The 11,662-nt window shown below is 37.8% G+C and overlaps 1 protein-coding gene across 1 annotated transcript; it reads left to right on the top strand.

Annotated features, from left to right (window-relative positions):
- The first annotated feature begins 9,261 nt into the window (after window positions 1-9,261).
- On the top strand, window positions 9,262-10,893 carry LOC135613835 (mannan endo-1,4-beta-mannosidase 5-like). Its single transcript, XM_065110855.1, has 5 exons — window positions 9,262-9,588; window positions 9,676-9,870; window positions 9,956-10,078; window positions 10,173-10,381; window positions 10,512-10,893. The coding sequence occupies exons 1-5, from the start codon at window positions 9,262-9,264 to the stop codon at window positions 10,891-10,893; spliced, it is 1,236 nt and encodes a 411-aa protein (XP_064966927.1).
- Window positions 10,894-11,662: the final 769 nt, after the last annotated feature.

Raw genomic sequence — 11,662 nt, 5'->3', positions numbered from 1 at the left:
AGAGAACAACGAAAAAAGATGACAGATTTCTCTCTCTCTCTCTTTATATATATATATATCAGCTTGTCGGTAACTCTGAGAAGATTAATTTGTTTGTTATTAGTTGCATGATTAAAGCAATTTAATTTGGATAACTTGAGATAAAAATAACTAAATAAGTAGTTTAAATTGTGGACAGAATTAGAATAAGTTAAATTAATTTTAATTATGTTATATTTATTTATTAAAGAAATCTATATTTACTGATTTTATAGTAAATCATAAAATTATGGGATGGTTGAGTGTTGAGATGGAAACTTCAAATTTCTAAAGGTAGGAAAATTTGAAGAGAGGAAAACAACAGATTAAGTAGTTTGGGTCGATTTGGATCTTCATAAAATTAGTTAGGATTGAAATATTCAACAAAGTTATAATTTTCTTTGATTTTTACATCTTCAAAGTCAACGACGGTTATGTATTGTATTTACAGACTTTTATTTTTATATTTGATTTTTGTTATCGCCTATAAACTCAACAATAACATACAAAGAAGCTTTTTTTATCTTAGGCTAATAAATTTGCTATTTTTATTCATATTTAAGACAAGTTAATAGAGGAAAACCCTTATTTATGTAGAAAATGTTCACTAGTCAAAGTTTTTGAGTTGAACATATCACACACAAAAGAAAATATTCGTATATTTTTTATCCTACGTAAACACATCATGATGTATTGATCGCGTCTAATATTTTAGATGTGTAGTATCTCAAGTGAATAAATCTGACGTAAAAAGGATGTGTTGGTTATTTTAGGTGAATAAATCTAATGTAAAAAAGGATGTTATGTTTTATTTTTTTTTTTATTATGGTTACATTAGATACAGCTAAAAGAACACATTGGTTACATTAAATATTTTATATATTTTTTTATTATGGACAAATATTTCACACACAAAGGGGACGTATTGGTTGTGTCGAGCTTTTCAAATGCTTCATCTTGGGTAGATTTATAATGCTCATGAAAAACTCATTAGTCGCGTTGGATGATATGACATCAAATAAGTATATTATATATTTATGTTATCAGCTTTAATATATTTTCATTCGCCTTATGTTAATGATGCTTATAGAATTCTGATATGGGCTGTGAGAGGTTGGTCGGTTCTGATAATGATGTTTGTGTTGTAAGATGAGCAATAATGAGTCACTCTTCATTTGGTGGTTGAGCTTTGTTGTATTAAAGAGAATATTACGTCTCGGTAATTGGTAGATCAAAAATACATTATTTCATTCTTTCTACCTTATCGATCTAAACAAGTCATGTATTACTTAACCAAGTCGTATTTAAAATGTCTTAATTGTACGACCATCGTTCTTCTAATGAATCTTATCTTTGGTGTTCTTAGTGTATGAATGCTTATGAAGTAGTCATGGAGAACTTCGTCTGACTATGCTACTATGCAAAGTGTTGCAGGTCCATCATCACGAAATCAATATATTTATTAATAAAATTTTTAAGATAATTGATATGAATGAGACAGTTTATGTTATTGCATTGAGATATTTAAGGATATATCTCAAGGATTATTAGAATTGTCTCGTAAATGATATCTCAATCGTATCTTGGAGGGATTTAATATATAATTTTGCTCAGCTAATTATATACCTATTACTAAAGGTTAAAAATTCAGTCAAAACCAATACCCGAAAAATGACTTAGAAAAAAATAAAGTAAAAATAGTCCTTATGGGTGCACAGTTGAAAGTCTATTATATATGCCCAAACATGTACAAGACCATATATCAATTTTGCAATTGTAATGTTGGAAAGATACCAAAGTAACCCAGGAATGAAACATTGAAAAATTACAAAGAAAGTAATAAGATATCTGCAACACATACAGGAGATCAAATTAGCTTGAAGTAACAGGATTTTCAGTAACAATGGAAGCCATTGAAGATATTTTGTGATAATACTGGAATAGTTTTCTTCTCTAAGAATGGTAAGTACTCTAGTGGTTCCAAACACATCGAGATAAAGTACTTGATAGTTAAAAAAAGAGTCTAGAAATAACAAGTATAAGAATCCGAGCATCACTATGATGATTACTCATCCATTGACAAAAGCTTTACAGTATAAAATATTTAAAGAACATGTTCTGAGAATGAGACTTGTGAGCAAGTCATATGCATATTTGTTTCTACTATCTTGTTTATATTTATGTGAATGTTATTATTAACATTTTTTTTTATGTGAATGTTATTATTAACATTTTTCTTACTTAATTAAAGTTATTTGTTTCTATTATCTTGTTTACATTTATGTTTATGCATATTATAGTTCAATGTAACAATAGGATTGTCTTAACAAGATAAATTACAGGGATCATTATGGACTATATTAGAAAAGAGTAATAATATTGTGGTACATAGAAGGGAGTATGACATTAATGATATACAACCGCTATGACTCGCATTGATAGTTGGACTTAATATAGTATTATTGTTCTTATTAGACTTGTTGGCTTATTTTAAAATTTTATGGTCATATATAAAATACATTTCAAAAATTCTTTGGAATACAATTAAGTAAAATTATTTTTAAATAATTTTTATTTTATTTATTTTGATTTTGAATATCTCTTTTATATCTTATCAATTAATAAACCAAGTGGGAGAATGTTTGATTTTGTGGTCCTTTATAATTGGATAAGATATATATAATATAACTAATTGGATTCTAATAAAATATATTGGCCAATAGAAAAGAAGTCCACTTAAAATAGGATTCCTTAGGAGATAAACGGGAGAAAATCTCATAATTACTTATTCTAGACTCTTTGCTCTCGTCTATAAATAGATAGGACCTACAGGGATTGAAAAGTAGATATACATCTCTCACAAAAGTTATAGTTGAGGGATTACAGTATCTCTCTCAACTCTTCTCCCTAAACCATTAATCTAGCCCTATGAAAGGATAGGAACGATCTAGTTCCTCTTTGCATATTGACGGTGTCTTTATAGATCAAACAGAGATCTATTTGGGATTGCATCAAAAGGTACATATCGTTAAACCAGATCTAAGTATTTGATTTTAATCATGACATGACGGTGTCTTTTCAGATCAAACATAGATCTATTTGGGATTGCATCAAAAGGTACGTATCGTTAAACTAGATCTAAGTATTTGATTTTAATCATGACATAAAATATTATTTTAGCATTTAATATAGCATATTAAAGTTTTTATGCTTACGAAGGGTCCCACAAGGACGCATGGTGTTCCCACTCCTCTAGCTCGCTCACCTCAAGGTTGCAAGCTGATGGGCTCAGCAGTAGCGCCTCTGCCAGCTCCACCGACATCTTGGGTGAGTCCAACCCCAGCTCGTCATTGTTAGGATCGAGAGCACTAAGAGAGGGGAGGGGGGGGGGGGGGTGAATTAATGCAGCGAAAATCTTTCAGCGATTAAAAACGAAAGCTGCGTTCGTTCGATAAAAATGATTTCGATGTAAAAGCCGATTCTAATATTACTTAAGATTGAGCGCAGTCTAAATACAGTTTACGTCTAAACGCAGTTTGCGTCTAAATGTAATTTGCGTCTAAATGCAGTTTGCGTCTAAACGTAGTTTTACGTCTAAACGCAGTTTTACGTCTAAACGTAGTTTGCGTCTAAACTTAGTTTACGTCTAAAACGCAGTTTTACGTCTAAACGCAGTTTGCGTCTAAATGCAGTTTTACGTCTAAACGTAATTTTACGTTTAAAAGTAGTTTACGTCTAAAACATAGTTTTACGTCTAAACACAGTTTGCGCAATTTACGTCTAAACGCAGTTTTACGTCTAGACGCAGTTTGCGTCTAAACGTAGTTTTACGTCTAAACGCAATTTGCGAAGTTTATGTCTAAACATAGTTTCGAAAAGATCTGAACTTAGAAACTCGTTCGTAAAAGCGCAGAAGACAGTTTGCAGTTATAAATAGAATCAAAACGTAAACGTAAACTGCAATGTAAAGATCATACGAAAACACCGATTTACGTCTGAATGCAGATTCGGAAAGATCAGAACTTAGAAACTTGTTCGTAAAAGTGCAGAGAGCAGTAGCTATGTAGGAGGTTTGCAGTAATGATAAAGTGTTCAAAATAAAAGCAAACCAGAGATTTAGAGTGGTTCGGTCAGTCCTGACCTACTCCACTTTTGGCTTCCTCCACCGACGAGGTCACCGACGTCAACTAGAGGCCTTCCTTCAATAGGCGAAGGCCAACTGCCCTTTTACAGTTTCACTCCTTTTGACGGGCTCAGGAGACAACCCTTACAGAACCATTCTCTCCTCTCTTTACAACTCAAGACTTGAAGAATAGAAAGAGGAGAACTTTTGGACTTAACACAAATTTGAGCTCTTAGAATCATAGAAAAGATCTAGAATTCGGTGTAGGTCTATATCTCTTCAGTGCTGAATGGGTGGGGTATTTATAGGCCCCAACCCAGTTCAAATTTGGAGCTTAAAATGATCAAATCCCGGAATTCCGGGATCAGGCGATTGCACCTCCTGACTGGAGCGGTTGCACCGCCTGGTAGAGCTCGAAGACCGAGCCCAAGCGATTGCACCTCTCTGTCAGGGGCGGTTGCACCGCCTGAGTCTGGCTCGAGACTGAGCCCTAAGCGGTGCCACCTCCTGACTGAGGCGGTTGCACCTCTCTGCCAGAGCTCGAAGACCGAGCTCAGGCGGTGCTACCTCTCTGTCAGGGGAGGTTGCACCGCCCAGTCTTGCTCGAAGACTGAGCTCAGGCGGTGCTACCTCTCTGTCAGGGGAGGTTGCACCGCCCAGTCTTGCTCGAAGACTGAGCTTAGGCGGTGCTACCTCTCTGTCAGGGGAGGTTGCATCGCCTAGTCTTGCTCGAAGACTGAGCTCAGGCGGTGCCACCTCCTGGCTGGGGCGGTTGCACTGCCCAGTCTCGCTGGGAGACATAGCCTAGGCGGTGCCACCTCCAACCCTGGCGGTGCCACCTCTTTTACTATTTCAGCTCACTTGGTTTGGCTCCAAACTTGGCCCAAACCAGTCCGAACTTGAGCCTAATTGGCCCCTACTTGGGTTATAGGATTAACACCTAATCCTAACCCTAATTAACATGCTAACTATGAATTTAAAGACATTTTCTAAGCTATTACAAAGTCCGCAAGTCAAGACTTCTTCTGGCGAGCTTCCGGCAAACTTCCGGCGGTCTTCCGATGAACTCTCGGAAACCATTCTACGGACTCCCGGCAAGCTCCTAGACTTCACGAATTGATCTTAGCGAGTTCCAATGAGCTTCTTCGACAAGCTCCGATCTTTCTCGGCGAGCTTCGGTAGCATTCCCGGCGAACCTTCGGACTTCCGTCGAACTCTCGAACTCGCAACAAATGCTTCGCGCTTGACTCCGACACTTTGTTTCGCTTTATGTCTTCATCGTTATCATAGTTAATCCTGCACAATTAAAACAATACTTCGATCGAGACAATTAATCCTAAGCAATTTAACCAAGTTGTCCGGCATGTCATTGGTCTCTCGACGCTTCGTCCGATTCTTCGGCGCATTGTCCTCTCCTGCAGCCTATTGCCCAATCGGCCAGTTGACTCCGCAACTCCGATATCCTTGGCACAATACCCGCTCTTTTTGGCCCGAAGCCTTCTGTTGATACGTCGACCGATCCACCGACCCGACATCCAATCTTCTGACATGTTCCTTTGGCACAACATGATTTTCCTACTTTAATTGTCTCATCCTGATCGAAGCATCCTGCGTCACTCAAAACGCAGATTAAATCATAAACATATATCAAGTAGTTTCATAATCAAAATACGAGATTCAACAGTCATTGCCCAACCACTCTGGCGCCAGCGTTGATACCATGATAGTCCTGCACCGGAGCCTCGCGACCGCCTCCAATGCCGCCACACATATGTCCTCGGGGTTTGAGCTCCGAGGCTACGGAAGCTACTCAACAGACTCCGGGAAGTTGAGTGCGCGTTGCGGCCTTGAGCCGCAGCGCCGCCACATCGTGTGCCACCGTTGCCATCTCCACTGACTCGAAGCTCCCTAGCCAAATCCTGCTCTTCTTCCCAGGCTCCCTAATCCCCGACACCCACTTCCTCTTCCTCACCCCTCGGTAATGCACCGCCGCCTCTACTCCTAGCTCCGCCATTGCTATCTATCGACGCATCATCCAAATCTTCGACACATCGTCCTCTTTTGCGGCTTATTGCCCAATCGACCAATTGACATCTGCAATTTCGATTTCCTTGACGTAATTTTCGTTCTTCTTGGCCCAATGCCCGAACCTATGACCCGAAGCCTTTTGTCGATACATCGACCGATCCTTCAGCTCAACGTCCAATCTTCTAACATTTTTACTCGTGCCCAATATTATTCTTCATGCTTCAATTGTCTCTCCCTGATCAAAGCTATATGCATCACTTAAAACACAGATCAAATCATAAACATTATCATCTGGTTTCATTATTAAAATATAATATTTAACAGTACATAAGATAATTTTTTTTTTTCAGGCAAAACTTCTTGCATTCAAGAAGTTAGATAGCAATAAATATGCGAATAGTAGCAGTAACCGTAAACTAGTAACTAGTTTAATGCATGAAATACAACTATCAAAAAAGGTGGGTGAAGTCAAGTAATCTTTTCCTTCTTAACTTCTAAGAGAATATACAAAATCAAATATCTTAGTTTTCTTATTGTGCTTTGCATATATTCAAAGATCATTTGAAGAAACTTCGTAGAAGAGAATAGTTATTAATCTCTCACCAATGGTGATTGGTTCTACTTCACTTTCTAACAAAATATCAATTAAAAGTGAAAGTGATGCGAACTTGCTTAGATGTGATAACTAAGTAGAAGAGGAATTGATGGACAAATTTTATAGAGGAATGACCTTAAAAAAATTTGCCAAGTCTAATGACGAAAGATATTTGAGAGATTGGTGCATAATATTGAAAGTATTTTCCTTCGTTTAAGGATCTGCATGAACTAGCAAAGATTAGTATAACTCGATCAACCTGATATCGGAGTTGAGTCATTAACGAGTAGAGCAATATTAGCATATCATAATTCAATTACTTGCAACTAGAGTAGAAAATTAAATAAATGACGGATCTATACAAAAGGTGTTTAATGTAATATTTGTATATGTTCGTATCTTATGGTTTTGTTTGTATAGTATGTAGAAGGCTTACAGTAGACTTTGCAACTCTATTTTGGTTCCCTCTTGTGGCTATTTTAGTTTTATAAACACAAGTTGTGTGCAATCATCATGCCGAGGTAAAACTGTCGAAAAATAGACTATATAAGTAGTCATTTTTTGGGTTTTCTAGCTCTAAAGAATATTATAAAGTATCAACCAGTACAACACTTTTGAGCTACTTGAGTGGTATATGGTTAGATAGGCGTAATGTTAGTACTAGTTTATTGTCTTATTCCACAATAGTATCATGTGAACACGTGTGAGAACTTTTGTCCATAATAAACCACCTCAGACCCCTTGCTAAGTGATCATTCAAAATTTAAAAAGTTTATATTTATAATTTATATTACCTATCAAATATTTGTTAAAATATTTGCTTATAAGATCTCATATTAAACATTTCTTCTAACATCTTTTCGTTTTTTATAGGTTCTTAAAGAATCATTAGAGATTTTTTGGAGGTTAACCTTTTATAGAGAGACACACAATGATACCGTATACCTTAGGTAAACTAGCTAAGTTTATAATAGAATAATGTTGGAGGCAATAGCAAGCAACATCAACAACTAGTGGATGAAATAAGGATGTACACCAAAGAAGACAAGAAAATGATAAGATTAATACTATTAGGATGGTAAAAAGTAAAATAATATTTTATTTTTTTTAAAAGGTTGACAATAGTAAAGGGGTTGCCAATAGTTAAAAAGCTATTGTGAATTACATCTTTTAATATTCATAAGATATTCTTTTATAAATTTTAAGATAAAAAAAGGAGACGAGAAATATTTTTTATGTGAGTAATTAGATTGATGTAACAATTTTAGGGTGACATTGGGTTACAACTAGAAAGATAATATTTGAGGCATTTCTATAACAACTAGGAAGGTCAGATTCTAGGTCTATAATAATTATTTTAGGTAATTATCTAAGTAAGAGAGTTACCCATAAATAAGCAATCTCCTTATTTCAATAGTGAGCGAATGAAAGAAGGGACTACGAGGAAGAAGAAAAAAAAAAGGTAAGATCAATAATAGTAAGATTGAAAATAGTAAAATAATATATATATATATATATATATTATTTTTTTATGAGTTATCAATAGCTAAAGGGTTTCCAATTATAAAAAGGGACGGTGAATAACAATCTTTCTTATCACGTAACCTCTATTTCTTCTCCTCCTTATTCTTCTCTAATTGTCACAATATCCTTCGATAATTTAATGATTGAAGAGAAGGATATGAGAAATATTTTTTTATGCTTGTTAGATCAATTTAATATTTTTAGGGTTTAATACTTTATGTTACAAGTCCTAAAGATAATATTCCAGATGTTTTTACAAATAATTCAGAAGGTCATATTATAAGTTACTAATAGCAAAGGGGTTTCTATTAGTAGCAAACTTCTTTAATATTCCTAAGATACCTTCTACAAATAAACATAAATACTCTTAACTTATTACTTAATTTCAACAATTCTTTTTAACTCGTTTCATACAATATACAATCTATTGTTCTTCTTCTTCTTCTTCTTCTTCTTCTTCTTCTTCTTCTTATTTTTCTATCAAAACATCTTTCATTGATGAGAAGGATGTGACAAATAATTTTTGAAGTTTGTTAGATCAATTTAAAGTCTTAAGATTTAATATATCGGATGACAAATCCAAAAGATAATATTAAGAAGATTTCTACAATAGCTTGGAAGATTATATTCTGGACCTATAAATATTAAAATTATATTTTATTTTTTATATAATTGAATGAAGTAAAAGAGTCGCCATTAGAAAAAGGATTGTCAGCGGCAATCTCCTTGGAGAATTTAAGGTAACTGATGATATCAGTTTTCCATGTTTGCGGTCTTCCTCTTCGCAGCCCTCCGTTCCCTAATCTCATGGCTTTCTTCTTATTGCAGGTAACAACTGACCACAAACAAATAACTTCTTGTATATGACGTACGATGAAATCCTTGCCATGCTTGCACTACCTCGCATTCGATCTATAAATCCTGATCCCCGCGCCCGCAGACCCTCGTGATATCACGGCGCACTTCCACCAAAATGGCTAGTTTTGTCGTCGGACTGCGCCGCTTCCTGGGCGCTCTCGCACTCTTGCTTCTCGCTCATCAAGCAGCGGCGGCAGAGCCACCCGCGTTCGTCGGGAGAAGTGGCTCCAAGTTGGTCGTCAACGGCTCCCCCTTCCTCTTCAACGGGTTCAACGCATACTGGCTGATGAACGTCGCGTCGGAGGACCGGGCGAAGGTCTCCAAGACCCTGAGCGACGCTGCGGCGGCCGGGCTCACCGTGTGCCGAACGTGGGCGTTCAACGACGGCGGCAACCCCTCGCTGCAGTCGTCGCCGGGGGTCTACAACGAGAAAATGTTCCAGGTGCGTCCTGCCTCCGCTTCCTTCCCATATCGCAACGCTGTCGACAAGCGTTCGTGTGGCGACCTCAATCCATCCTCATCTCTTTAGGGGCTCGACTTCGTCGTCTCGGAGGCCAAAAATCACAGTATCCGTCTCATTTTGAGCCTGGTCAACAACTTCAAGGACTACGGCGGCCGATCTCAGTACGTACAATGGGCTCGCGACGCAGGTGAGTCCATACAAACCGACGATGACTTCTACACCAATGCCAAAGTGAAGCAGTACTACAAGAACCATGTCCAGGTAAATTACGCATCGTATCATATCATATCATATTCATATATGTTGATGAAATTGATCTCAACTCTCTTCCTCTTCTCTCCTGCAGAAGGTGCTAACACGAGTCAACACCATCACCAAAGTAGCCTACAAAGACGATCCCACCATCTTGTCGTGGGAACTAATGAACGAACCGCGCTGTGAAGTAGATTACTCCGGCCAAACAGTCACGGTGAGAACCCTCTCGTTAGCATCAACCACAGCAGGGAATGCTGCTGCTGCATTCATTAGTGTCATCGTTTGAGTTAAGCGATTGCTTCGAGCAGGCGTGGGTTAAGGAGATGGCAGCGTACACGAAGTCCATCGACAGCAAGCACCTGTTGCAGGTAGGATTCGAGGGTTTCTACGGGAATTCCACCCCGGACAAGATCAAGCTCTACAACCCTAATGGCTACCAGCTTGGCACGGACTTCATCACCAGCAATCAAGTCAATGAGATCGACTACACCACCATCCATGCTTACCCGGATATATGGTAGACCGCATTGATAAATTCATATATATATATATATATATATATATATATATATATATATATATATATATATATATATATATATATATATATATCGTAGACCGCATTGATGTTCTTTCTCCTCCGGTAGGCTCCAAGGGCAGTCGGAGGAGGCGCGGAAGACGTTCGTGCAGCAGTGGTTTTCGAGCCACTGGAACGACTCCGTGAAGGTCCTCGGCAAGCCACTGGTGTTCGCGGAGTTCGGGAAGTCGAAGACGGCTCCGGGATACTCGCAGAAGGTCCGCGACGACTTCTTCTCCTACGTCTACGACGTGATCTACAGCGACGCCGAGACCAGCGGCGGGTCCTTCAGCGGCGGGCTAGTGTGGCAGGTCATGGGCGACGGGATGGAGTCGTACTACGACGGGTATGAGGTCGTGCTGTCTCAGGATTCAACGACGACGGCGGTGATAAAGAAACAGTCGGACGCCATGGCGGCGCTCGAGAAAAGGCTGAGCGGCTCTCATCATTAAAGGCCTCTCCCGATACGTCGTTGCTTTAGATCAAACCTCATAATTTCCGTCTATTGTCCTGTGAAAGGCCTGTATCAATCATAAAGATGTGACTCATGTTTGTAAAATGTAAATAGCAGTTACCAATGTGCAATATGTGTAATTGGTACTCATCATTTCGGCATTCCATATCTCATCTCATCTCAACGACAACACAGGCCTTCGAGACACACCACCGCCTTGTAGAAAAGCTTTTACGACAGACACATTTCTTCTGGTCGGCGATGCTGCATCAACAGTAAGCTGAGGCGCCATCTGCAAAACTAACATGTATCAACGAAACTGGAGATTCGTTCACCGAAACGTTTGCTGACAGGAAACTTAAATCTAAGCTATGTCGATTGAAATATTCTATCAAGTAAAATATCTAGGTAACGAACATATGAGAAAGATTGCTTCGGAAAGTACTTTGCTCCAGCAGACAGAAGGAAAAATGCTTTCGAAATGTATCAACAACAAGAGATTTTGTAGCATAATTATTTCATAACAAAGCGTAATTAAGCATACTTGACCATTGTGATGAAGTCTTTTATGCATTTGATATAGTTAAACAGAAATTGATATGGTGGGAGATGGCATATATTGTGTGCATCAGTTATTAATTGATTCACAATCAACAACTTTCTTTGTCACCTTAGATATCATTTTCTACCTTATCTTACACTTGAAGAATTGTTAAGAGTTCATTAGTTCCTTGGTGCACACTATCATTTTGTCTAATTTGAAAACT

This window comes from Musa acuminata, chromosome BXJ2-6, assembly GCF_036884655.1.
Source record: "Musa acuminata AAA Group cultivar baxijiao chromosome BXJ2-6, Cavendish_Baxijiao_AAA, whole genome shotgun sequence".
Taxonomy (NCBI): domain Eukaryota; kingdom Viridiplantae; phylum Streptophyta; class Magnoliopsida; order Zingiberales; family Musaceae; genus Musa; species Musa acuminata.
This window is presented reverse-complemented; position numbering and strand designations above follow the sequence as displayed.

Coding starts and splice junctions, on each gene's coding strand:
- LOC135613835 (XM_065110855.1), top strand. CDS start 9,262: ATGGCTAGTTTTGTCGTCGGACTGCGCCGCTTCCTGGGCGCTCTCGCA. Junction 10,079..10,172: donor ACTCCGGCCAAACAGTCACG/GTGAGAACCCTC, acceptor TGCTTCGAGCAG/GCGTGGGTTAAGGAGATGGC. Junction 10,382..10,511: donor CATGCTTACCCGGATATATG/GTAGACCGCATT, acceptor CTCCTCCGGTAG/GCTCCAAGGGCAGTCGGAGG.